Source organism: Phoenix dactylifera, chromosome 9 (assembly GCF_051530095.1).
Source record: "Phoenix dactylifera cultivar Ajwa chromosome 9, Ajwa_hap1_PhDact_Kaust_v1.1, whole genome shotgun sequence".
Lineage (NCBI taxonomy): Eukaryota > Viridiplantae > Streptophyta > Magnoliopsida > Arecales > Arecaceae > Phoenix > Phoenix dactylifera.
Window position 1 is genome coordinate 1164504 of NC_143198.1, and position 27931 is coordinate 1192434.

Sequence of the window (27931 nt, forward strand, 5' to 3'; positions counted from 1 at the left end):
CAGTTAAGAGCTTAATTTAAAACGGGATATGCAGATTTGTGAAACCATGGCCACCAGATCGTACTGAAACTAGTTAACGTGCTACATCATTTGATTTAATGCTGAATGGTTGCTCATAGGGTATTCGTAAATGGACTTGCAAGTGGATCATGTGTTATTTACATGCCATTTGGCTAAATGCGGGATTCCGAAATAGCTAGAGCTGGACAGGAAAACATGCTTGAAATTTTGATTTGTTTTGGCTATCCCCACAAACTTTTACCTTGATAGAAATTTTGTATGGAAATGCCAGGAAAGCTAGTGGAAATTTGATTAATCACTCATAATCATTTTAAAAAGAAAGCAGTTGTAAGAAAAATGAGCACGGAAAGAAGAGGATGAGAGGGTCGGTCATCATCAATGGATACTGCCCATCCATTGGTTACAAATTTTCAAAACCTCATCCTACCAGAATATGGATGTCCTCTCATCAATCCATGAATGCTCCCAGAGCAATGCCGATTGCCACAAAACCTTAATCTAAGAACATTTTATTCACAGAATGGCCTTAATTTATACACGCGCATGCCGTCCGCTTTGTTTGTTGTTCCCCCTTACCTCGAGCAGCAACTGAAGCAAATGAAAACGAAATACCCGCAACCCGCCAACCCAGAATAGACCAACCACCCCATGCATCTGGAAAAAAAGAGAGGAAGAAGCCTTTTACCGAATCCTATGACACATTTGTCCTTTTTTTTCTTCCTTGCATGATATGTATGTATGTACAAAAATATCACCCTCACTCATCCAACACATGAAGTCAAGCTTCTAATTTCTTTTGGCAAGCAGAAAGACTTAATGAGAAGAAATAGGGCCATAAGAAAAGCAGCTCGTAGCCCTCGCTCATCAAACATGTGAAGCTACATGACATGTAACTCAAAAGGAACCTATAGGCATGAGCGTATCCATATACATCAAACCTTGCTTATTCTCTTTCCTTTTCATGGGCACATGAATTCTCATTGCTTCAACCGCAATGGTGGAGGGTGTGACTCCACAAGTATCGACCAGAGGACATGAACATCCTCGTACGGGCATGACTTCACATCCTCATAGAGGATATATATTCCTCTATCTATCAAAACAACAAGAACAAGAACAATATTAGGAATTATTAGGCAATATAAATGCATTTAAAGTGGAAGAAACAATGATTTGAAGAAGAATTAACCATAGATTGCCTAAAAGAAAGAAGAAAAAAAAGAAATATGAGTAAGAAGAGCTGACTACAAAAGAATAAGAAAACAGCTCAACGCATATAGAGAATCTGAAAGAATGCAGTGATACCACAGAATGCTAGAAGAGGATTCACATGGTGCATTAAGAGCAAGAGCAAATACGGTTGAAAACAGAAGAATATGATGCTAGGAAGGCAAGACATTAATTATAGTTTACTCGGAGTGGAGTCGAGCATACTCTTCTTGTGGGCAGAATGCATGCGAAGCCACAGCTTCTTCAGTGGGGAGAGGAGGGACTGGAGCCACCCCATATGGAGGCGTGGCAGTGTTATTGTTTCATTGATAGGGTGAATGAAGAGTGAGGGTGGGGAAATAGGATGGTGGGGGTTGGAGAGCAAGCAGCTATCGGTTTGCTTTAGGAGGGGTGAAGTCTATTTCACTATTCCTCCTGCCCAATTCCATTCCTTTGCAGTCCAATCATGAAAAAAAAATTCATTTGGTACCATGTCACTGTCCACCTCTAACACTTCCCTCTCAAGCTCTCTCCCTAACACAGAAGAGACGTTTCTTGCCCTCTATACCATAAACAATAGAAATGCCTGTCCTAAATTTTCTTATAGTTGAAGACAAACAAAACTCCCTTTTCTTCCGACTTCCTGAATGATATCAGCTCAGACCATAAGACCCTTTTTTTCCTGTTCAATCTAACTTGTGCAGGTGGTCCACCATCTCACAATTTGTCAATAAAACAAAGCCAAGGGTCTCTTGCAAGGAGGCCCATTTAATTTCGAGACAATGATATCTCACAATGGCCAGGGCTATAGAGTTCACCATCGATGATGAACTCTGTGACACTAGTGAGATGTTGTGGCACTCGTAAGATGTAGTGGTGTGGTGGGAAAGGCTCCACTTCTCATGTGCAGAAGGCATGGCAATCAATGACATGCAAGCAGCTGCTACAACATTTATAATGGCTAAGAAACCATCAAATTAAGAATGAGGCAAAGAATTGTGGAACATATTAAAAGGAAACCTTGACAAGAGCATCTACTTTTAGTTGAATATCTCGATTGGCCACGCTAATCCTTATATATTATTGCTTGATTGGCTTTTCAATCCGCAAACTTGTCTCTGTCTCTGAGATCTCAGCTGGATCTTGGTGGGATAGGAGACTCAAATAATGATACAAATCTTGGCCCTCGTGAGATCAAATAATAATTATTCTAAACTTGTACAATATTGAAGCATGCAAGAAAGCTAGCACTGGAGTTTTCATAATCTCTAAGGGCCTGTTTGGATATTCTTGCAGGATGGTCTAAAAATTATAGGAATTGGCTCTGGCTCTTCCAGCACATATCTTCTAAACAATGTGCACCCTAGCTCATATCAACCCGACCTCTTCCAGTTCAATCCTGTAGGGTGGCAAAAAAAAGATCTGGTGAGGTCTTTTTTTTCTCCCTATAGGATTTGGGCCGGTCTACTCTGAAAAAAATTCTGCAAATATTGTGAAATGGATCTTGCCTAGCCTGTGTTCTTGTGAATCCCATTGAATTATCCAAGCAGGCCCTACGAAGGATCAGGACCATCTTTTGGTATTCAAGGCATGACTGGAGAAGACCGTAACCTGGCAAGCTACATAAGTTAAATGTGAAACTTTTCCACGATACGAGTCCTCTTCTTCTTAGAGTGGCTAACATTCCACAGGAGTTTCAGGACCTGAATGGACACCGGCAGCTGTCCAGGGCACAGGAAAGGCTACAAGAGGGAGAACAAATATTAGAAAAGATGGTTTACTAAAACTGGAGCTAACATCCCCAGTTCATGCCGCCGGTTAATTGTGGTGAGCATATAACTGGCTATATGGCTAATGAGAAGACTTAACCAAGGGGCTTAATCTAAGGGGGAAAAAAAAGCCTATGTAGATTAACATAACCAGCAACTCTTATAAGTCTTTAGAACAAAACAAACTACACCCGCATGTACACACTAAGCACGCCATGTTCCATCAAGACACAAACATGAACCAAGTGATAAAATGATGTAAGAAATAAAAGTCATCAGGACATAAACATGAACCAATTGCTAGAGGCAATGTAGGAAATCACTGCATATTAACTCGAAAGATTTTAAAACATCATGAAACTGTTAAAGGGAGACTCTGAGGTGGTGAATATATTATTTTAAAATGTTTATGACAACTCCAAGCCCATGGTCGTGGCCCTTCCTAGTTTACACTACCAAAATCAGAACTATCATCTAGCAGAAGGACCACTTACCACAAACCTAAAATATGGGTTGTTTTTTTTTCAAACAAGAAGAGAAAATCATGACAGAACTAATATCTGCTTTATCAATTTCAAAGTTCAGCATTGTTCCTATCATCAGTAGTGAAAACAAATGTCAGAGGAGATGAAAAAGGTCATCTCAGCCTAAGGGATTATGTGGCGATATTCTTGTTGAAAAGTGTCTTCTAAGGGAGACAACCAACAGTATTATAATGTACTAACAGGGACAAGAATACTACACAGCATGGATTAAAACTTGTGGTTTACATCAATGTTAATTGAAAGAATGATTTCTAGAGCTAGTGGTTAAATGTTACTTAACATAGGAGGCCGTAGTCCTCTTCTTTCCCTTTCCTTTTATTTTTTTGGACTAAAAAACCTTCAGGTGCCTCCTCCCACCCCCCACTGTAAGCACAAGTCCCATATAAGCATATGGGCCTACACCCTACCTGCATTAGCTTTGCATGCCTCCGCATTGCCATCAATACTGAAAACTATGTATCTTTATCCAATGATGGTGATCCCTAAGCTTGCATCCATTTAAATATCTGCACCACCCATTTCAGTAGCTATTTCCATCTTCAGAGCAAGAGTTCTTTTCAAGGATAATTGTTCTAGTGATTAATGCCTTCAATAACCGAAGGAAACGACTACACCTCATATGACCTTTATGTCAGATGTTAAAGTTCATCTCCATATACGTCTTTTAATTTTCTCCCACAACCAAGAGTATTTAATTCTCATTCTTCTTAAGGGCTTGTTTTGTTCTCAATTGAGTTTTACTAAAACAGATATCTATGAAGAGTGATTCTTTGTGAAACAGGTTTTGTGAAGTCTAAAGGAAGACCTTTTATTTTATAGAACTCATTTTTTAGGTTTCATGATGTCAATTTTGGCAAATTAGATTTATGGAAAGAAATCGAAAATTGTTGTTGTAAAACTCATTCATATTGAGTTTTTAATATACATGTTTTAATAGAAGTTGTTGACCAAACAGCTAAGGGAACAAATAAAGTGGCATTTGAATTTGAGATGATTCCAGGATCTGGAACCTTTTTGCCTTTCCCATTCACATTTTGTATAGTGTATGACTCTATGCAACCCCTACTTAAACCCAGAAGTCCTAATGCTATTATATGTATCATGGCACAAAAAACATATTATATATGAAAAAGAGCAGTCAAACAAAATTGAGTAAATGCTTGCAATCAAGCTTTTACAAACATGAAGCTCAAATTTCTCTCCTCAAGAAAATCATCACTTACTTACAGAAGCAACTATCCACATTGAAATCCTCATACGAGGCAATTCCTTGGCCAAGCATGTATACAGAACTTTCTGGAAGATTGTAGAACAACGTTGTACCTTGCATCAACTTATCTTCCGTGGGTAACCCATTTAATGCCAACCATGTGAAAAAGATCTTATTAATGAAATTATCTTTACCAATATATTCTCTTCATAACGTCTATTAGAACATGCAAATTTAAGATTAAATGCTTGTAATTGGTTGCCCACAGGAAGGAAATAGCACATGAGTATGAGACCATAGTTGCCACTGAATGGTTCAACAACCGACAAGCCTAGAAACAACCTTCCTAAACCAAAATCTCTACCATCAGTCACTTCAATCTGATTTGGTTTCAAACGTCACCAAATAAGATACTTTTCTAGAAAGCATATAAAAACATTACATGCTAAATATAACCAATATACTATCGCATTAGTCATTTTTGTAACACTTGCTGCTGCTTCTCTCAAAGGCTAAATCATCAAAATAAGAATTCCTAATCATTTTCAGAAGTAATTCATCAAGATATTCTTATGTCATTCCTACTTCCCAACCTTACACATTAGGTCAGCCTAAATGTTTCATCATGAATATCTAAGCATCTTTAACCAATTTTGCACCATTCCATGGCCATAATGGTGTGATTCTATGGCTTCTTGATGCCCAACCCTTTCTTGATGGGCAAATTCTGCTTTATGTGTTTAATCAGACAACTGTCAATATCCCTGTGTTTGTATACACTCATCTTGTGTACAGGAATCCCTTTTTGCTAACCTCAAACTATGTTCATAAAAAACATAATCATTATGAAATATTAGAAATGATGAGGAGCTTTGATCTTCAATTAAACCGTCAGACTCTGATCATATTTTAAGTTTTGCGACATTGTCCATTTTGTATCAAATAGGATACTTAGGTACATAATTTCATTGTATACCAATATGTAAATAATATAAAAAGAGTAAAATAAGGAAAACAAGTTTAATAAGAAACAAAAAAAGTGACAAGAGTATGAGTATGTTGAAGAGCATGAGATTAGTGACTCTACAATATACAATAAGTGACAAGAAGTTTAAATATGCAGGAAAAAAAGTCTATATATATGGGGAAACCTATATAAAATGAGAAGAAACAATTGAATTGGAGCCAAAAGTGGGAATATGCTAGGAAGCCATTGGACGAACATTTGCAATGGAAGTAATAAGGGTCATGGTGAAGGGACAGAAACAATCCTCAGTACTCATATTAATGTAAATCTCAGATCCTAAATGCTCAAAATCCATAACATTAAGGAAGGCAGGTTTACATAGAATTAGAAAACGAAAAGAAGAAATACAAGCAGGGCCAGTCTAATCCTAATCAGCAAATCTGAACAGGAATAAAAATAAGTGTCAAAGTGACAGATTACTCCAAAGGAAAATCTCATTGTAGGAAGCAAAATAGTCATAAGCACAAAACAAGCCATTTGGAAATGCTTGATCCAAGACATACTTTGGAGCTAAATTAAAAGGATATGTAAGGATAATGAAGGTTGGCAAACTAACAAACTAATTATAAGACTTGGTTAATCACTTTTTTTTTTTGACATAAATCCAAATTAAGAGGTTCAATGGCTACATGATCAAGTTCAAGGAAGACGAAGCAAGAGAAGCAAGTACCTTGTTTGAAATCTTTAAGTAGCTTGACTGCGAGAGAGAAACTCTAGATTTTGCAAAGTATACATTTCAGATTTTTATGTATATTGTCCTCATATTAATTTTTAGGCCTATTACAGTGAGCTGATTAAGTTGAGATGTCATTTTATTAAAACACTTCTCTTAAGTTGTGACTTGCAGGAGTTCTATGTCAGTTCTCTTGTTAGTAGTGGATTAGATTTCCTTTTTCAAGAAGCCTTATTTGTGTATTGTATTAGGTTATGATTTCACAAGTTTATTTTCATGACAATAGAGTAAATAATTGATTTTGACTCTTTGAGATTATTCATATACATGTAATGTGAACAACAAATTGAAATGAATTGTGAAAATTCAATTTAAATTTTAAGAAATTTCTCAATACGCCTCCAGTGATCATTATCATCCATTCCCTAATCATCCTTGCACCAAGTAGTTGACCTTTATTTGTAGCCTTTGTTCCAATTCTTTGAGATTCTATTGACCTTGGAACCATCTAGCCACCTCCATGCACCTAACTCCTCAAATCTCCTCTTCCGTGCCCCCATTAGCATCTAAAGATTTCTTCTACAAGACTTCCTACCTTCCCTGCCTCATGTGGTTAATACTGGTGTTTTGTTTCTCATAGCTCTCAAGCCTGTAGATCCGGTGTCATATAGTTGCTTGTAATTTAATACTTCCGTATTAAAATGCAACCTGCCAAGCAAGTTTGTGTCAGTCAACATTACTAGTAGACCACTCCATTAACTCTTTGCTAGCCTATTCTCACCACCAACCTATAGGTTTAAATTATCAATGTCATCATTTCAAGGATGCTCGGACAGTTAACCATCAGCCTCAAAATTCATTGGCCTCCTTTGTGCATTTAAATGCTCCTAGCCGTCAGCAGGAATGCACTCTCATGGTTTGTACATATGTATCCTTAAACCTATCACCTTGGCCACAATCTACTGATGCACGTTAATACTTTTTATGTGCTTATTAATAACTTATGTTCCTGGATCTACAATATATCAAGTGACTAGTCCATCTTTCTTGCAGCATGCAATATCTACAGCCCATATGGTTAATACACTAAACACGCATGTTCCTGCAAGGCATACCAGGTTCCTTTACTCTTGCATTCCTTACTGCTGTGTCTCAAGTCCATGATGACCATATAGTTTTGACTATATTCATTAATAAGATTGTGCTTGCACTTAGGTGTATGCTCCTCAAGTTTTTCGAATAGTTATAGCACATAGTTGAAGCCAAAAAAACATTTCATTTCTTCGAGCGAGCAATAATTAAGCAAATCCTACTTCCACCATGCACTTCACTAAAATGATAATATGTCAATATATCACTGACAATTGTGGATTGAATTATACCATTTGTTTTTTAAAAAGATGACAAAGTCAAACACATTATCCAAATTCTGCTGTACCGACATCAGGCACTATACTGGGAGCTCAACGCTATGGCACAGGTCTGTACAGTGAGACGACAGCTGTAAAATAAGTTGGTACAGTGCCAAATCAAGCCCAGACACTGAACTAGTACTTTATCTTTATGGTAAGGTATGCTCAGGGTCGGGCAGTGTGGCTCGGTGTGGCAAACCTTCATCTTATTAGGCATTTAGTGCCTTTCACTTTGGTAGGTGAATGCTAGTGTGCCATGTAATAATTCACAAATCCTCAAGCTCCAAAAATGAAAGCAGCAGATGCCACAAAAATCCAGATTCACATTCATTAATCAAGATGTGAAGGGGGAAAAAATCACAAATCATCTTAAAAATTAGCATAAAATATTTGCCGAAGCAATAAGCAAGTTTTAGAACCAAATGTCATCTTGACAAGTAAAACTAGATGAAGCACAACTTCACAAAAAAAAAAGTGTTACAACAAATGTCTAAATTACAAGATGGAGTACCTTGGAGGCTGGGCTCATGATATGTATACCGGAAAAAAAGAACTATTGATCAACTGAACTTGTACATGCATAAGTTACCTCTTGGCAAGAAAATACATCATGGAACAATAACCTGAGAGAAGACCCTTAATGCCCACACATGGATTTCCAAAACATAATGGCAATACATATTTAAGAGTCTATTGAAGTTTTTAAACTATTGCATGAGGACTTACTGCAATATATTCGTCTTTCTTGCCCTCCTCAATGCTCCAGATATGTCATCTTGGACATACTTAATTGAACCCTATGAACAAGCAATAGAAATGGGGATAGAGGAGCAATGACAAGTCAGCTAGATAAATAGCAAATTCGGATAACTTATGAAATTGCTCTCCTAGCAGTAACATGACTTCATCTTAATCATTAAAATATCAACAATTTTGCTGATCAAAGGAAAAAATGTTAATTTCTCTAACCTGTGAAAAGTCTAATTGACCTCCCTTCAATTTAAGCAGAATAATTGCACCATTTAAAATATTCTTAAGGGATCTCATCGAAATAATTTAGGCTCCTGAAATGGAAAAGGTGTAGTCAATAGTGGCAAAAAAACCTAAACAAAAATATCTACAGTTCAATTCAAAAAATTAGCAATTTGCATGATCTTTCTTCATGCTTTTCTTCAGTACCTCCATTCTTAGCCACTATAGGAGGAACGTCGAAACAACCCAGTGCATGTATCCCAACCACAATCAAGATGCCGTAACAAATCTCTCTCTTCTTGATTGTCTATAAAATTGGGATGAATATTTGCCAATCATTCTTAAAAGAATGCAGGATAGTCCAATCACTCTGTAACATTTCATGAATCTAGATACTTCAACAACACAAAATACCAAGGAAAAACCAACCTTTAACATTAGATGACTATGTGACAATACAAGCACCATTGAAAGGAACCTTTAGGTCACTTTCAACATCATCTACTCAGCTTTATCATCAAAATATATTCTCTATTGCTTTCAGATTTTTGAGTAAATGTACATAACAATATTATTTTTTCCACAGATAAAGTACAGTGATTCAATAACTGCTCCAACATAAGATGCAAACTGAGGAACTGAGAAGAAACATTGAGAGTAACCAATAAGAAGTTTCAGATCGTTCCCAATATATTCAAACAGATCAAATTTATAAGAGGGATGGCAAAAGAGGGGCAGAAAGAAAACAAGAACAAATGGGAGCCTCACGCACATCGTTAAAAACAAATCACTCGCTAGAAGTGTTTCGTTAGCACTCAAAGGTGAAGATGAGGGAGCAAACATTTCCTCCTGCCTACACCTACTCATCCTTCCAAGCATACAATATCAAGGAGAAACCTAGCCCTTGCAACTGAGATTCCCTGAAAATCTGCGAGGAAGACCATGGCAGCAATTTCTCAGCTGAAATGCAAGTCTGAAACATGAAGACGGCATTTCCAGTTGTGGGCCCGAAGAGCCAGTTGTGGACATCCCAAAACACCTCCACAGGGAGCCCGTCGACCAGGATCGTCTGATTTCCCCGGAACTTCCATGCGAGTCGCTTCACCTGCATTACCCTCTTCTTGTCGATGCGAATCTCAAGGCTGGGATCTCTGAGCCCAACCGTCTCGCACTCGATTGCAATATCATGAACTTGCCCATTGTCGCAAAATTGAGCCTTTGTACAGTAGACGTTCTTGCCATATATGTGCTCCCTCCTGGCTATGAACAGTGCATTCGAAGGCGGCGGGGTCGCACTGGTCTTCCGGTAGGCTTCCTTGGTCAAATCTCCAAGCAGGAGCACCATCTCAAGATCAAAGACCACCGCAACATAGAAACCTTCCAACGGCTCGGGCCCGGATCCAAATCTGGCAGCAGAGAGGTCCCAGAAGACGTCGACCTTGCTATTCTCCGCCTCCAAGCTCTTCGAGCCTTTCCTCTTCGAGAACAACCATGGCTTTATATCCACCTTGCAGAGACTCCGGTTGGCAGAATCATCTATCCCGATGGTAAGCCCCTGGCTCATCAGGTTCTTGCTCCATGTCACCGTGATCACGCAAGACCGGCTGCAGAGCTGCGTCCGGTAGACGCAGCTCACCAGATTCTGCGCTGTCTTGCCGGCGCTCGACGACGAGGAATCAGCAACCTGAACTCCATTCTCCCCAAAGCAAGACGGGAAATCCCTCATTCCGGCGTCAAGAACTCAATCTCCCGGGCGGCGGCTTTTCGTTTTCAGAACAAAGAAACAGGGAGCCCCACTCGCCTCATTCCATCAAGAACTCGGGGAATTACCACAAACAGCAATCTTGCTCGTCCTCGTCGCACGAAAGCTTTGCAACCGAAAAGATTCAGTCACCACATTCAATCAAGAACTCTTAAGCAGATCCCTTCCTACCACATAATCAAGAAGCAAAAGGGCACAAAAAAAAAGCCCCCAAATCGCCCCCTTTTTCCCACTTCCTCCCCAGATTTCAAGAAACCAAGAGTTTTTTTCTCAAAGCATCATACAAGAAGAAGAGATCGAGTTCCGCCTACCTCATTGCACCAAGGAACTCCAGCTCCTCCTGCAGGCAAGAGAGAAAGAACCCTTTTTGTGTGTGTGGTTTTGGGGGATGGCTGGCAGAAAAGCACGAGGCGAGGGACAGGACGAGCGCAGCCCACGGGGCAAAGATTGGAGAACGCGGGCAGTAAAAAACACACAAGGAAAAGAAGAGCAGACAAACGCGGCGCTCTTTACACTGCCAGATGCCCCCCCAGCCAACTCATCCACCGGTGGTCGTCAGACGACGGGAAGAAAGGTTTCTTCTTTTTTTTTCCTATCTAAAAACGGCGTTTCATACCATTTAAGCTGGGATACATCCTACAAAACCAGAAAACAATAAATTTTGAAGTACCCTAGGTTTTTTTTTTTTTTTGGATAAAAACTGCTGTTCATATCCTATAATACATCCTGCCAAATTATGAAAAAATAAGAAATATAAAGGAGGAACATTTGATGCAAACGTCTAAAAAAAATCTCCAAAATGCCGGGCGACCCAGTCTGCTGCCCTATTTGCCTTCCTAAACACGTGTACTGCCTGAAAGTCGCCCATCATCTGAGCTATCCTGCGAGTCTTACAGATAAGGAAGTGACCATCACTATACATATCCGCCCTCCGGATTCAATCGATCACCATAGATGAGTCTCCCTCGAGGTACAACCGCTTGACACCAAGTACCAGCCTTGCATAGCATATACTCTTCCAGGCTGCCCACAGCTCTGCCCCGACTACTATAAGCCCTGACATGCGTCGTCCTCCTGCTGCTATCATTCTACCAAGGTGGTCTCTGATCACAAAACCAACCCCTCCAGTCAGTCACACCATCCACTGACCTACTGCCGTTGAAGTTTACTTTGAGATAGCCAAGAGGTGGGGGTACCCAAGAAATAAGGGCAAACCGAGGTGCTGAAACAGCATGAAGAGTACCCCAGGTATCCCTAGCCATCCCAGAAGAAAACACAATGGCAGTCGCAATGACCTCTCTCGCATGTATCGCCGCTTTATCCACCACTATCCTCGAAGACATCCTTCTCCCCTCAAACAAGCCGGCGTTCCTGTCCAACCAAATATAGTAGGACAAGTATGCCATCAGAATCTCTGCCTCAGCAAACCAAAGGCTCCGCATGGAATCTTTCAGCATGCGAGTCAGGTCCTGCGCCGAAACCTCCGAGTCGGGTAGTGGGACCGGCGACCTTCTCTATATCTCTCGGGCCCTAGGGCACTGCAGAAGAACATGCTCAGTGGTCTCTTCAACATCTGCACACGCCTCACAACACTGAGAGATTCGCATGCCACGCTAAACTAATAAGCTCCTGGTTAGAAGGCAGCCCCAAGCCACCTTCCAAATGAAAAGCGCCACACGGAGATGAATCCGCAGCCTCCATATCCAACCACCCTCAATCTGTCGAGCTGGCTCCATACTGAACAAGGCATGAAGATCTCTAGCTCGTACCTGCGACCGTCCTGTCGGCATCCATACTAGCCTGTCAGACTCCCCCCCGGTAGAGACCGGCAACATCAAAACCAACTTCGCCAACTGCTCCCCAAAAGCCTCTTGAATCAGCTCCTCCCTCCAGCCACCCCCTTTGAGTCCAGTAAGTCGCTCACCTTGTAGCTTGCTAATCTCGCTGAGTCCACCATGGTCGGCATACGATATAACGGCTGCTCGGTCATCCAACTATCTTCCAGCACATCGATAGATCGGCTATCACCAATGGCCCATCTGATCTCCGATATAACTTCCCTTCTTTAACTTATAAAATGCCTCCAGAGTAACAGAGCACATAAAAGACCACCCAGTGTGCAGCTCCGTTAGCCTTCCTAAATATATGCCTAGCTTGAAAGACTATTCTCTTGCTCACCATAGCCCAAACATTTCAAAGTAGGAAAAATCTTCCTCCACCATCGCTTGGGCCACTCTGGATCTACTTGATCATGGTAGCTGAGTCTCCTTCAAAATAACTGAGCTGACTTGTAAGAGGCATCAAGCATGGCTAAGGAGAAGAAGAAGAAAAAAAAAAAAGGCTTCAGGAACAATGGATGGATCTTCTCATCAAACCCTCAAAACATCAATAAAATATGGTCACAAAACAACCCTTTTCTCTCCCTAAATAACCAAACAAATATAATTACATCTACATATTTAATACATAAAGACAAGAGCTTTCTTTTTCCAGACGGAACCACGTGCACTACCGCAGAGATTTGGCCAATGCCAGTGTGCCAACTTCCACCCAAACAGCGACCAGGGAATGAGGACCGGAGAAGAGAAATGCTGCCTTTTTAAATAAGGGAGGGGAATTGAAATAAAGAAACGGCAACAGTAATAGCACCGGCTGATAGAATAAAAATGAGGCCATCATAGTATGGTAACTGCAATCAATGAGTAGAGGAGCGTTTTTAGTTGGATCTGGGCCCTGGTTAGCTGTACCCACGAGCTGTCATTACTTAGGAGAATAGATGAGTGAACTCCCCTCAGCACTCAACTGTCCTACCATGCTTTATTTTATGCATGCATACATATATATATATATATACACACACACACATATACACAAAGAAAGAGAGAGAGAGAGAGAGAGAGAGAGAGAGAGAGAGAGAGAGAGAGAGAGAAGAGATGTGGTGGTTAAGTAATTGGATTGTATTCTAATTTATTTATGTAGGTTGAAATCGGATGAGCTGCCAATTGTATGCTATGCTTTGGTAAGCTACTTTCTTACTAACACTTTCCAAACTGTAATAGGACTGATATTTGAGTATCCAATGGATCCAACAAGGAAGGCAACAGGAAAAGGAAGTGGTTTTGATCGTGATTGAACTTCGCAGAACTCCTTGAATCATGACCAATCTTGGAACTCTGGATAGCCAGCTAATCTTATCTCTGTCAAACTTCTGAGACATGTTTTAGACTTTGGAGACTGAGCATTCGTGGAGTTTGTGAATCTAGTTCATGATCTGCACAGAGCTAGAACTGCTTATGGGTCCCATATTAGCATAAAATTTTTGAAAGGGCTTGGTGTTTGTGATGGCTATTCCTGTGATTCTCTGAATAGTTTTCTTGTGATCAATTATCAAAAAATTCCGTTATGTAAACTATAGCATATACACTGTGAGATATCATGTCTGTCCATTAGTGGCGGACCAACATGGATACAAAGTGGGGGATTCCTCTCTCAATGGCCTATCTGTCGTTAATGGCCCATATCCTCTAAATACCTAAGAATCTCATTTTATACAAGAACAAAGAGATATTTAAGCTTTAATGATGATCCTAACATTTTCCTTTACCAAAGTTCTTAGTAGACAGATCAAGAATAAAGCCCACCACCATCTCGAAGACCCACCATCTTTAGACTCAAATGTCCCATTGCCACTGCCATTCGATCCAGTCATGATGATATGCCGACTCTGAGGGGAACATTTGCTTGTGCAAGACCAAAACACAAGATGCTTGCTCAAAAGTAAAAATATCTGGCTAACAATAGATCCAGAGTGTGTGCACAGAGAGAGATAGAGAGAAGCTATATTGAGGGAGTTCGGATTCTCTATGGTGTAGCTTTTACACCACAGAGTTTTGTGCTGTCGTGGATAGCTGCCACATCATCCATTTCATAGATGGATAGCACTCATTTATTTTTGAAATAGGATGGGGCACCATTAGTGCGATACATAATCTATCATAGTGCCCTTCGTCTCCAAAATAGGTAACATGATGACCGTCCATGGTCATACAGGATTTTATGGTGCAAAAGTCACGCCCATGTTGAAGGGGGCATGCCAAGTGCTTTCAGGCTTCATGGAGCTTTTTATGCTTTAGGTTCACTGCTCTCCCTTCTGACAAACTTTAAACCCTTTTTTTTCATTCCCCTGACATGTAATGATAGATATCAAGGCAATCCCATCTAGATATTGCATCTTTTCATCAAGTGAAAAGATAAAAGGTTGTCTACATGGGCCAACCCAGATTTAACTTTCCATCCATGTCCATGTCCCGGATCCCATGGTTCAAGAAATTTCCAACAATTTCAGAAGCCCCAGAAGAAATGTGGGGTGCATTTGTTTTTCTGTCCCAATTGTGTCTTTTCCCTCCAGATTAATTCTGATTTCAATGGTTAGCAGGATTGCCGATAGCCTACGTCTTGATCTAAAATACAATTCGAGGTATGATTTGTTTGCGAGTATAGCTTTCCCTTTCACTAACATTTGTTATAGTACCACTTGCAAACATAAGTTGATCGGCCCTAATCTAAAAAATACATGCATGGATGTTGCCATCCTAACCCACCCTTTACCAGTGTTCTGTTGTCTCATCCATGGAAGTCTATTCTTCATCAAGCAGACATTAGTAAATGAATTGAGACGAGACTGATTTGGTGATTAGTTTTAATTAACCATCTTCTACAGCATATTTTCTCCTTATGTTCGAAGGAGTAAACTGGCCTTTTCTTAGTTACACTACTATAATTTGAACTAGGTCAAAACTTTTGCATGGTCAAGATGCTGGCCAATTCAGATGACATCAAATTCTACTGCTTTTGTACATAGTAATCTTTTGTCATTAATCTTGACCTTCAAGTTGTTAAATGCAACGATAAAACCCAAGAAAACAAGGATGGTGATCGATGTCCTTATCGATGTAGGTGGAAGGATTTGATCGAATTTCTTGTCCATTGTTTGTTAAACAAACATCGGTCAAGAAAGAAAATTGGGTCCAGGATTGACTAGGAGAAAGGGGACATGGCTGAATAGTCTTTCCAAATAGTTTAGATTTCGGCATTTTTTGTGCAACTGATGGAAGGAAACTTAACCATGCGGACATGGGATGACAAGGTGCAGGACTTGGACATGGCAAAAGTAGAGCATGAAGGAAGAGCCTTTAATAGCTGTGGAGCCAACCGCATGACAAACATCATTGTGTGTTCATATAAGAAGCTATTTCGGAGTAGGTGTCATTTTGGAAGTATTACTAGGTAAGGTGTGTTATATAGTCAACTGTTTTATTAGGAGTAGGTACAGCATTCCATGCACTTAAGGAGGATATTTCGATGTACTTGAGAGGGATGTCGAACGTATCTATACTGAAATATTGTCTTTAAGACGATGGAACAAAGCAGTCTTGGTTTGGTTTCAAGGTTGCGATGCGAACTTAATTTGGATGGCATTTTAGATTGTTGTTTGATCGAAAGGCCACTATTTTTTATAAATTTAATATTTCGATGATAAATTTTAGGAAATTATTCGCCTTGCGACCAATGATTCAAAGCTTAACATGAGAATTATGTGCTTCCGCAGCAAGTGCTTGATTTAACTTCAAGCCGACAGTCATCGCTGCAATCAAATTGGAGACTTGATCGCGCTGGATTTTGGTTCATGACGGATCAGGTTGTGTGCTAGTCTATTAAAGCATGATTATGAGACTCTAAAGTATTACAGGTCAAATTAAAAGGTCCCATGTCTAGCTAATCACAAACAAATTCAATGGACCAAGCATACATCCTAGTCTAACCCGACCCATAAAGGGTCCAACCTCACCTGATCCAACCTACAATCAACCTTAGTCTAAGTAAAAGGATAGAGACTGGACCCAATCCTAAATCAGAATACCAAGGCTTCAACCCAAAGTGGCTCCTAAGTTCTCAATTTCCCGAGTTGGGCCTGTTTTAGTGAATGACTCAGGACTAGGGTTGGTCCGTGCCTGATGGTCCAAATCTTACATGATAGCAGCAGCCAGGCATGTGCTTCCCACATTAGAGGGGGGGAGGGGGAAAGATGGGAGAACAAGTGAGAGGTCAATTTGTGTAGAAATCGAATCAAAAAGTTCCATATATTTGGGAGTTGAATCTGAGAAAGAGAGAGTCGACTCTATTTTTTTAAACATGCACACCACTAGCTGAATGTTGGATCAGACATCAATTTTTTCTTTTTTAAAGAAAAAAAAAAGGAGCAATTCTGCAAAGTAAAGTAGAAAAACAACTAGGTAGCGAAATTGTAAAATTAAATACAAAACCAAGTACCAATAAAAACAAATCATCAAGACAACCTCATATGGTTACTAGTAACAGATATGCAAGCAGCCGAGCAGACCTAAATCTTGTTTTTTTCTGACTTTGATGGGATGGTGATGGGAAAAGACTGTCTGAAAATACAATCACCAAACAGGTCTTGCTTCAAACGGGTAAAAGATGTGGAGGTCTTGGTTCAAGGCCATCCTGAATGGCTTTCCCAAAGGGGTAAAGGATGCAGACTTAAATTGACCCCAACCCCCTTCATCTCTCTCTCTCTCTCTCTCTCTCTCTCTCTCTCTGTGTGCGCGCGCGCGCGCGCGCGCGCGCGCCCCTGTCTTTCTGCATCCTGGCCTTTAGAACAATTAAGAGAACCGTAGGCATCAGCCAGTAGATGGCAGATGTCAACACATCAAAGGACACAACTTATACACTGGAGCTAAGTTGAACCGTCTCAGAGAGTAACAAACATGAGATGAGGGATAAGCTAGGTTTGAGAAGGGGTCACTTACCATTATTCATTCTGCTATCCAGTTGGTGTAAGATGTGAAAAATTGATGACGGAAGAAAAAAAACCTAATTCTTGCATAACATATGTCCTGAACTTGCAGTATGGGAAGCAAGAAATAGTAATAGAAGAAGATGAGACATCATTTAGTTCAAAATGATTCAAGGGAGTTGTGTTAAAACAGTGCAGCAACCTGCAAAACTCCATAAAGGAAATGCGAAGGTAAGATGCCTTTGAACATACTTGACTCTCTGGTCTCATTTGAAGTTGCACGTTAGAGGGAAACTTTAATCAAAATGCCTCATCTGACAAACTCTGAAACAGGTTATGAGATCAAACGCCATAGGCTCTATCAATGCACAAAGTTGGGAATTCAGTATAAGGATATAAACGGTACTGCATTAATGCACACAAAACTAACTCATAAACAGTAAAAAGATATATAATGAAATTAAGATATAAAAAAAGTAGTTGTTTTAGACGTATCCTGAGCAATTAATTGGCATTACATTGATCTTATCCCATAGCCATTTCAGCTTCATGCAGTATCCTGAATCCATATCCTCACTGTTCTATCATTATCAAGGCCAGCAGAAGCAATTTTGTTTTCAGTAGGATGACAGGATACTGAAATGACAGTGTCTGTATGGCCTTCCAATTTTTGAACCATATTTTTGCTTTGCAGGTCCCATAAATACACACAATTATCTTCCGACCCACTGACGATGTATTTACCATTTGTAACAGAAAATGTGGATGTGATGCAGTATGTTCTGTTGACATGGCCAGTGTATATCTTTAAAAACTTCCCTGTGGAGTAGTTCCATAGCTTCTGCAAGGTGGTGAAAAAGTGATGCAGTTAGTCCTAGAAAAGGAGAAAGAATACAACATAGCCATATGACTAATGAAAAAATACATAGATGTAAATATTAATAAATTGAGCATAGAAGTAGTACATGAAAAAGGAATACGAGAGGAGGTAGATATATTTTCCCAAAAAAATCAAATATATACATAAAATAGATGAGTTCCCATCATTATAAGGTAATTTAGGTTCTAGATTGAATCTTCTTTGAACAGATTAGCAGAGAGAAAAAAATGCAATTTCCAATTAACCTGATTGACATCACCATTTTCAGGAGGCTATATACAAAATGCAGGACATTGGAGAAGAGAGTTAAGAAAAGATGGATTGAAGAGGAGAACAGTAGTCAATAAATCTTGATTCGAACACCAAAAAAAAAACTTAAAGACCTTTAGCCTAACATCCATACATTTGCACTAAGACAGGGAGGTTCATTAACACACGCTTTGACATTTTATAGAGGATATCCATATAGTTCAACTGTATTCAGAAACCAGCTAGAGTTAAAGTGGAAATATTTATAGGTTAAAGTGGAAATATTTATAGGACATGAAATAGAGAAAAATGTTTAACACGAACCGATATGACTCTATAATCAATCTATGGTTGTTTATGAAGGAAGAACAGAAACCCATCCATTTCCTACGGGGTGGAGACGATGGGGTCGGTCCATGATTTTCCTTCCTTCTGCCACATTTCGCTCAAAGGGTTGAAGGGAGATAGTGCATCAAGCTATTCGCAAGGGCCAACTTGATCCTCTTCCCCAGGGATCCCAGATGAGGGAACCCTACGAATATGTTTTTTTGATTAGAAATACGTTTTTTTGGAACTGCCATTCAAAAAAGGATTACTCATGTTTATTTATTGTTGTATGTGAAAGACATGTATTTTCTCTTAATCACCAGAGCAATATTAGAGCCCCAAATTCTGAAAGAATCGCTCCTATCAAATAAATTATGGAGATTAAAATATACCAGAATTCTAGAAACCTAGAAGTATCCTCCCTTCCTACTTGTTAAGATCTTGTCCCTTTTTTTTTCTAAGAAGCAACTAAATATGATTAACCTTTCTCACAGCCTCCAAAACCTTTAAAGATTGGTCCACTACATTAGGGCTGAATCAAGGTGCTACCCAGGGGGAAAAATCAGAGGCAACCCCAAAACAGAGCTTTTAGCATAATGTATGTTGCTTTTGGCTGAAACAACTGAAACTGACCAAAGATTGTCAATTCTTAGTGAACCTGGTTAAAACTAGCAAAAATGCTAGAACTCATAAACCATCCATGGGAAGGATAAAGAGGAAAATACCTAGCAAATAAAGGACATTGGCGACCCAAAAAAAGGTAGAATAAGGAATAAGTGGAAAAAGAAGCAATCCTAAGACCCCAAGTGCCAAGGCAGGCTAAAACATACAAATCCATAAATACATCGATCTACATAATAAACACCAATTAAATGATCAGAATAGGTAAGTGGGTAACATAATCTGCCACTAGAGAAACTTGTGACAAGCGAGGCAATTGAATCAAACTGGACAAAATTGGTCAAATTAAGATGAGGTTAAAAATACTCAGAAATGAAGGGTGCTGGAGAAGTCATAAATGCCAGCCCAACTCGAGGAGAAGCCAGAGGCCAAAAAGGAACTTCCAGTTGCCTAGCTAATTGATCTAAAGTCAGCAACAGTAATCCCGTCCCCTATGCACCACCAATGCACTAGTTCATGCTTAAGAAACAACCCCTCATCCATCAACTGGAAATTTAACAATAGATCAAGTGTCTCTTACATGTCAGATCACAGTAAATTGGAAGGGCAGGGTCTCAATCTCTCTTCTCGCAGCTATGGATGTTCTCACCCAAACTGGGTGATTGCATTTTTTTTTTTTTTTTTGGAATAAATTAAAAGGTGACATCTAACCTTGTTTCAATTACAAAAGGTGACCTGAACAAAAAAAAAAAAAGCTTAAATCTGGAAGAGCAGAAACCAGGTGATTACTATTCCCACAGTTAATATAAGGACACAGACAGGGTCCCTCAGTCAATACATACATACGGAAATTCATCAATCAGATGGAGTGCACAGATTGGAATACTTATTAGCTTGATCAAAATGGCAATGCTTAAAACCGACCTTCTGATGCTATTCAAATTTCAAACAAGAGCATGCAACACTACTAATTATAGATTCAGCTTCTCAAATAATTCACAGAAGAACTAATAGTGTTCCAGTCTATGATAAAAAACAATCCATTTGGAACGAAAAGGCTAAAGCTTGGAGAAATCAAGACACTTTTTGGACACTAAAAGATGGAATTCTGAGAACGAATTCTTCCCATTCTTTCTTATAGAGCTTTAATTAACATAGATTTCAATGGACCAATCAACCAATCCGAGACAATAAATCTTACCAGGGTGTCATCGAGGGTGGCGACGAGGATGAACTTGCCATTGGGGGAGAACTTGGCGAAGGAGACGGCGGGGGTCTTTTCGTCGATGAGGACCTTGAGGCAGGTCCCTTTAGCAGCATCCCAGATCTTGCATGACCCGTCGTGGCTGCCAGAGACGATGATGGAGCCATCGCGGTTGAAGTTAACGGATGTGACGGGGTCGTCGTGGGCGTCGATGGCGAGGACGCAGCGGCCGGTCTTGACATCCCAGAGGCGGATGGTCTGGTCGAACGAGCCGGAGACGATGAGGTTGGACTGGGGGTTGAAGTTTACGCAGAAGACGAAGGAGGAGTGGCCGCGGAGGACCTTGACGCACTCGCCGACGGGGGAGCGGACATCCCAGATGCGGACGGTGCGGTCGTCGGAGGCGGAGCAGACGTAGTGGGAGTCGGAAGACCAGGCGACGTCAGAGACGCCCTCGGAGTGGCCGGTGAGGGTGGCAAGGAGGGAGAGGGAGGAGGAGGACCAGACCATCACGGTCTTGTCGAGGGAAGCGGAGGCCAGGAGGCGGCCGTCGTTGGAGAATTTAACGCACGAGACGGCGCGGCTGTGGGCGGCGAGAGTGCGGGCCAGGCGGTAGGGGGGAGGCGGCGCCATGGACGAGGGAGCTGAGGCGGAGCCGCCGCCGCCACTGGCCATCGGAACGCCGACGAGGACGCCGGTGGTGGGAGGCTGGGAGTTATAAGGGGGAACCGGAGGGTGGGTTTGATAGCCCTTGATCGAAACCAGAGCTCAACCTACCACCGACTCGAGATCCAAGGACTCTCAATATATACGGCACAGTGGGTCAGACCAGGAATAGGAGAGCCAATTCCGACTGAAGGTAGGATTGTGTTGTTTTAAGTCGGCTTTTGTTTTTTTTATTTTTTTATTTTTTGACATGGGCAAAGCCGGTGAGGTCAGGGGAAAAAAAAAACAAAAAAAAAACATAACATAGACATGGTTCCCTTATATAAAATTTTTAAAATGATGAGCCGCAAAGCATGCCATTTAAATCATAACACTGTTTGCCTCTCAGTAAACATAAGTAGCTCGATGAAAGGCACACTCATCTCAAAGACTACGGATGTCGTGAAGCAACCGCATCCTATCGGTAGCACATCCTGAACCTTGAATCCACTCGTTTACCGTGACAGAATCTTCCTCAAAGATAATATGGTCCGCACCCAGTACCCGCATCGCATAAGAGATTTTCTCCTAAGCAGCTCTAATTTTGGCACCGGCAATGGATTGATCTAAGATTTGCCGACCCCCGGCCATCACTAATCTGGCCTTCTGATCTCTGATGACAAATCCGACACCGCTGCTGCACTCACCCTCCTCGACACTGTCGTCGGCTTTTGGTTGACTAGCTAGAATTTATTAAGCTAAACTTCTCTTGATGGACTGAATGAATATCCTTTGAGAGTGCGATGATGTTTAAACTTTTTAAACAAAATTTGTGATTTATATTAATAAAGCTTTAAGCTTGTAGTCTCTATATTTAGATTATTTAATCAAGGTGCAAGAAAGAAAAAAATTTCTTATTCCAGCGTTTCTAGACAAGTAAATTTGACTCTAGAAACCAATAAAAGTTCGCATATTGCAAAATAAATATTTTGTTCGCGTGTGATTTGAGGCATCTCCTAATTTTTTTATTGCATCATATTATGATGATGCATGCTTAAATTTGTGACAATTTAGTACACCATATGCACAGCTTGAATTATCTTAGAGGCTTAGAGGTGAATAAACAAAGGTAAGTATTTGCCTATCTTCAGTCATATGCTTCTATCGTAATTTCTTGCCAATCATAACTAGATAATGAACCAGTAGATTAATACTTTGATTACGACTTTTTATTCTTTGAATCAATTAAATGCTAATTCGAAGGTTCAAGATTGAATTGACTTTATTTTAACTTGATACTGTCAAATTTATTAGTTAGCTCTTGCGGAGGTCCATTTGAAATTAAACTTAAATCGAGCTTGGAAAAACAATTACAAATCAATCTTGATCTCAAAGTTGAAGCTTGAACTTTAGTTTTGAAACCAAGTGTGTTTAGATCCAAGCTAAGCTTGATGACCTCGCCAATGATCTCTTCTAAGCAGTATAATTTATCAATTCATGCGATTCAAAAAGCAGTCCAACTTAAAGATAGGTTCATAATTTGATGGGATCCAAAACCACCCATCCAAGTATCAAACTAGTGGTGTGTCCTAATATAGCCTTGTGCTTTCTTTCTCATAGCAGGGGTAGAATTAATTCTATTTAGCCATAATTCCAGATAAGAAATTAATCAATATAAGATTAGGAAGATAACAAACAAACAGGTTGTAAAGTGAGAATCGTAGGTCGAGATGGGCAAAGATGATGTACGAAAAGCACCTCTTTCCATTGTTCCAAAGCCTTATCTAGTTCTTTCCCCATTCCATTCCCCTTGCTCCAACCCATTCTACAACCAAGCAAACACCCTCCCCGGTCAGAGGAGTTGTGCGGACATGTGTTTAGTTCCATATCAATTATTTGCTAGATAAATCTTAGTATTTATATAAAATCAAAAAATCTAAATAACACCTTATGGGCAATCTTTTTGAATAAAGTTCTCAGCTATGACAAAAAATATCAGAGCGAACCTGGCCCAAAATTTATTGTGTCATAAATTGCCATCATTAGTTTGGCCAGAGAGAGGGGGAGCACCATATTTTCATTGAACATTGGCCGCATCTCCCTGTATATTTCATCTTCTCTACTCGTTAAGGCACGAAAATTTTTTTTCATCTCGCATAATTATTTTTTCCTAACAAGAAGGAGATACAGAGAGCTAAGGCCTTCTATGGACAATTGGGATTTCTACCAGGACCCCCATAGTAGAAGTAATGTCCCCAATCATCATTGTTGTCATTGTGCACATTATAGCAGCTGGATCGCGTGGTGAAAGGGACAATCCCTTGAGGATCTTGAAGCTTGTTGGAGGAATCAACTATCTGAATCTTTTTGAAGTAGCTCGCCTTACGATAATCTTCTTCTGGGAAATGGCCACTGCCCATCTCTGTGGAGGTATGCTCGCTATTTTGATGGCCGATGAGAACCGCCCCTCCCCATTCTACTAAGTAGGCACTGCTCGCCAAATTAGGGAGCAAGGAAGAAGGCCAGTAGCCCAATGGAGACCGATTCCCATATTGCAGCCACCAATTCCCTGATTTTGGATCCTGCTCAAGAAATAGAAATCATATGAATACTTATTATTATTTAATAGATGAAAAGTGAAAAAAGGAATTAAATGTGACTACTGTAGTTTTGCTGCACTGAGAGCATGCGTGTTGGGACGAGAAATAAGAATGATATGAATTTTTATCTTTACCTTCCACACAAGTATAGTCATTTGATATTGGGGTCCATCGTAGCTAGAAATAGGCTCGAGGACGGCACCCAGTGCTATCTCCTTGTTGACTTGAATGAACCCAGGGCAGTTTAAGTTCCAGCAGCTATTAATATCATTACTATCACTCTGAAATTTTCATGGAAAGATATTAGAAGCTGCCCAATTTTTATAATTTTTACCTAAGTCATTTATCAAAATGAAAAATGTCTATGGCAGCTCATCTCTTTCATATAATTGACCAGAAAACAACAGAAAAACTTAAAAAACAATCCAATTCTCTTATATTTCACAAGTGTGTGTGTGTGTGTGTGTGTGTGTGTGTGTGTGTGTGTGTGTGGATATATTATAATCATGGAAGACAAGGTAGGAGAACATGAGCAAAGAAGAAACTAATAGAAAGAACAGATAGAAGACGGGGGACAACGAAGGAATATTAACTTACATGCCAGTAGGTAAATAGTCTTGTTTTATTATCTCCATACAAATTTGGATATACCTGAGTTTTTTCCACGCCAAAGAGTAATCAGCTCAAGTTAATGCATGAAGAGAGAACTTTCATAAGTTGGCATAATTAAAACTACTTCTTGTTATTTGAAATTAAAACGCTATATACATGCCAACCAGCTTCGATGGTATTGAGTTGTCCCGCAGGATCCCCAGCAATCCAAAGCTGAGACGTGCTGAACTCTTTGGGTATTTGGACCTTCGGGTTCCACACATTTATGGTTGCCTTTGCTCCATAGTACTTATCTCCCTTTACATAAACAACTGCATACTGCTCAAAACAACCCACTGAGAAACAAAAAATAAGAAAGGCAAAGGAGTAGGAGTAGGTGTAGGAGTAGGAAAAGAAAGGAAAAGTAAGAGATCGTATGTTCAAAAGCTACTCCTTTTCATATATTTTCAAAAATATATACCTCACGACTATTGATAATAATCTGATTGGGGTCTGCAGAAGTGGGATTTGGGATTGTCTTGTGCATCTGCTTTCCATATGTTGCGATAGAGCTGGCCCTTAGCAAATCATCTTTCTTGGTCCTCCTAATGGGGATGGTGTCCTCAGGGCACCTCCCATTTTGATGCCAGAGTTGAGGTATGGAGCTAGTTTTCTTCTTTGATGCCACCTTCTTCTCATCATGTAGGCCTAATGGGTGGAAACTTGGTCTCATCTGAAAATTTTGCACAAAGTGGAGACGAAGTAAAGAGACCGCCAGGTGTAAACATTTAAGTGTAAAGAAGAGAGAGTGAGGGAGGAAAGAGAGTAGACCTGGATAGTGTGGTTTTTGAGTAAAGGATGATCAAAGGCTGGTTGATGAGACATATGGACGCAGTCTATGATATCTCCATCTGGGCTCTTTTTTTTTAAAAAAAAATAACAAACATTAGAACAAATAAAAGCACAAATTAAGAATCATTACAATGAAAATGCCAAAAATAAGTATAATAGAAGAGAAAGGTTACTGTAGAAACTAGATGGTATTGTACTGAATAAGTAAAATAAAATAAAAACTTTAATTTCCAAAAGTGACATAGAAGAAAATTAAAAAAAACAGATACTTTATTTTTTGATATGTATCCTTAGCTCGCAAATTTTGATAGAAGAAAACCAACATGTAAATAAAAAAAAAGAAATAACTACTCCAAGAAATAAAAAAATCTGGAAAGTAGATGCTAAAACAATGAAAGATTAGGCAAGACCAAACCAATAACAGAGAATAAAATACTAATAAATTGGAAAAAGAGTATAGTATAAGAACTTTTAATGCCTAAATAAGTACAGAGGAATTATTTTAACTCTATCAATTAGATGGCACTACTGTGAGTAAATGAAAGATAATAAATTTCTTTAAAAGAAACACAACAAAATTCCTAGTTTTGACTTTGAAAAAAAAAATCAAATGTTGTAATTTGGTATAAGAAATTAATCATTATGTGAGCATCATACAAAATTATTTTCCTTACCATTGTGCTTCCTAAAATATTATGAATAATATTTTTTTACTATTTATGTACAAAGAATAATCCAGATTTTTTTCAGCCGCCAACATATCAGGATATGGATGGAAAGGATGGAAAGCTAAGGTGTGCGGATACCAGGGGAGGAAGCCAGGATGCATCGGCAAATTAGGCCCCATTTGGAAGAGCTGTTGGCAGTAGAGCTTTTGGAAGTAGAGCTTTTATAAAATGTTATTTGTTGTTTAGTAACTATATTTCTAAAGTGCTGTGTTTTGTAAACAAATTGATAAAGTACTTTTGGTATGACAAAATGATCATAAAAAACATTACATAGTATTATATAACAGAGCATATAATAAAATATAATATATTTTAATACATAAATATATGATATGGTATAATATTAATATAATATAATATTATATTATTATAATATAGTAATATAATATTATATACAATAGCATAATAATTTAATACAATATTAAATTTTTTAACATAATATATCAATGTATTATGATATAATGTAATATAATATTGTATTTATAGTATAATATAATAAAAAAGAAACAAAATATTATAATTATTAGTATAAATTAATTTTCCATCCTTTCGATAACGTGGTATAATATAATATTAAATTATTCAACATAACATATTAATGTATTATGATATAATATAATATAATATTTATAGTAAATATAATAATAAAGGTATAAAGGGATATTTTGTGTAATTACTATATTTTATACTGAGTATTTTGATCCAAAAAGAAAAAATATTATAACTCAAAATAACTTTTCGACAATTTCTAAAAGTGCTTTTTCGAAGAAGCTCCAAAATGGAGCTGCTTCCAAAAAGCTGTTTTAGCTTTCTAGAAAAGCTAAAATAGCTTTTCAAACAATTTTACCAAATATTTCTATTTTATATAAAAGTACTTTTGGAGGGTAAGAAAGTACTTTTTGGCCTTCCAAAAGCTCTCCTAAATCGGTCCCTTCTATAACTCTGAGAATTGGGGATATTGGACCTCAGAGAGGCCAAGAGGAAGAAGAGATTAGTGCCAAGAGGAAGCCATCCACATTTAATAAATAGATAACTGGTTGACAACCAATTAAGGTAAAATTCATCGGCTTACAAGGAATGACTAGGATGAATATCTATACTTTAAAAAAATAAAAAAGAATTGTATCAATTCCTAATGGAGTTTTTGCTAAGTAGGGACAATATAGAAGAAAACCACCTAAACCTTTGAGAAATACTACACAAGACCAACAAAAAAATGTATGCAAGAAAGATCAAAATTATTTTTTAAAAGATTAATATTAAATTAAATAATCTAAAAAATCTAAATAAATTAAGGTTCTTCTTTAAAACAAATAAATAAATACTTTGTAAAATAGATTTTTATTGAAAAATAATTTAGAAAATCTATCTAAAACTCTCTTGGAATGAAAAAAAAATTGACCCTATAAAACTGAAAAAAATCTAAGAAAAGAGTAAATGAAAGGATAGTTGATGGTAAACCTTGATGCTCTTGATGGCGGGCTTATTCAATCGCTTCAGGTGCTGCCTTATCTCTAGTTGCTGTGCTGTGGCCTGTACCTTAGCCTCGGCGTAATATAAGCATATCATCACCAACAATAGGGCCACCAAGCCATGTCTCATGCTAGCGTGCACCTTCATGGCCATCTTCTTTCAACCCTCTTGCAACATAATATCCAATATATAAAACAAAATTTTGTTCTCTCTCATTGCCATTTATATGTTATAATATATCTTATATTAATTAAGAGCTCCATCAATTATTTCTTTTTTCTCCCCTCAAATAATTAAAATCTAGATCTCTTTCCCTTAGCAACCCAATCAAAATGGAAGAGACA

General features: G+C 38.9%; 4 protein-coding genes across 5 annotated transcripts; all 4 read right to left on the minus strand.

Annotated features, from left to right (window-relative positions):
- Positions 1-84: 84 nt before the first annotated feature.
- LOC120106996 (uncharacterized) lies at positions 85-8548 on the minus strand. The gene is made up of 2 exons (XM_088703881.2): positions 1456-8548; positions 85-1114 (listed from the first exon to the last, which is right to left on the minus strand). The coding sequence occupies exons 1-2, from the start codon at positions 1526-1528 to the stop codon at positions 999-1001; spliced, it is 189 nt and encodes a 62-aa protein (XP_088560007.1). The 5' UTR covers positions 1529-8548; the 3' UTR covers positions 85-998.
- Positions 8549-9383: 835 nt separating this feature from the next.
- Positions 9384-11153, minus strand: LOC103717650 (uncharacterized). The gene is made up of 2 exons (XM_008806115.6): positions 10912-11153; positions 9384-10706 (listed from the first exon to the last, which is right to left on the minus strand). Exon 2 carries the CDS (start codon positions 10562-10564, stop codon positions 9698-9700), a length of 867 nt encoding a protein of 288 aa, XP_008804337.1. The 5' UTR covers positions 10565-10706; positions 10912-11153; the 3' UTR covers positions 9384-9697.
- Positions 11154-17850: 6697 nt separating this feature from the next.
- WDR5B (Transducin/WD40 repeat-like superfamily protein) lies at positions 17851-21479 on the minus strand. Its single transcript, XM_039120135.3, has 2 exons — positions 20696-21479; positions 17851-18258 (listed from the first exon to the last, which is right to left on the minus strand). The coding sequence occupies exons 1-2, from the start codon at positions 21371-21373 to the stop codon at positions 17965-17967; spliced, it is 972 nt and encodes a 323-aa protein (XP_038976063.1). The 5' UTR covers positions 21374-21479; the 3' UTR covers positions 17851-17964.
- Positions 21480-23387: 1908 nt separating this feature from the next.
- LOC120106998 (protein neprosin-like) lies at positions 23388-27771 on the minus strand. Of its 2 annotated transcripts, none has more exons than XM_039120138.3 (7): positions 27576-27771; positions 25366-25452; positions 25016-25267; positions 24712-24873; positions 24541-24594; positions 24078-24224; positions 23388-23925 (listed from the first exon to the last, which is right to left on the minus strand). In XM_039120138.3, exons 1-7 carry the CDS (start codon positions 27738-27740, stop codon positions 23548-23550), a joined length of 1245 nt encoding a protein of 414 aa, XP_038976066.3. In that variant the 5' UTR covers positions 27741-27771; the 3' UTR covers positions 23388-23547. The 2 variants fall into 2 exon arrangements, with proteins under 2 accessions (XP_038976066.3, XP_088560008.2); XM_088703882.2 differs by having other exon boundaries at positions 24712-24876.
- Positions 27772-27931: the final 160 nt, after the last annotated feature.

What these genes read in the sequence shown, in the direction of transcription:
- LOC120106996 (XM_088703881.2), bottom strand. Translation starts at nt 1,528, where the DNA reads ATGGGGTGGCTCCAGTCCCTCCTCTCCCCACTGAAGAAGCTGTGGCTT. An exon ending in GCATTCTGCCCACAAGAAGA is followed by an intron (nt 1,115 to 1,455) that starts GTATGCTCGACT and finishes TTGTTTTGATAG; the next exon opens with ATAGAGGAATATATATCCTC.
- LOC103717650 (XM_008806115.6), bottom strand. Translation starts at nt 10,564, where the DNA reads ATGAGGGATTTCCCGTCTTGCTTTGGGGAGAATGGAGTTCAGGTTGCT.
- WDR5B (XM_039120135.3), bottom strand. Translation starts at nt 21,373, where the DNA reads ATGGCCAGTGGCGGCGGCGGCTCCGCCTCAGCTCCCTCGTCCATGGCG. An exon ending in CCACCCTCGATGACACCCTG is followed by an intron (nt 18,259 to 20,695) that starts GTAAGATTTATT and finishes ACCACCTTGCAG; the next exon opens with AAGCTATGGAACTACTCCAC.
- LOC120106998 (XM_088703882.2), bottom strand. Translation starts at nt 27,740, where the DNA reads ATGGCCATGAAGGTGCACGCTAGCATGAGACATGGCTTGGTGGCCCTA. An exon ending in TCAAAAACCACACTATCCAG is followed by an intron (nt 25,268 to 25,365) that starts GTCTACTCTCTT and finishes CAAAATTTTCAG; the next exon opens with ATGAGACCAAGTTTCCACCC. An exon ending in TGACTATACTTGTGTGGAAG is followed by an intron (nt 23,926 to 24,077) that starts GTAAAGATAAAA and finishes TTTCTTGAGCAG; the next exon opens with GATCCAAAATCAGGGAATTG.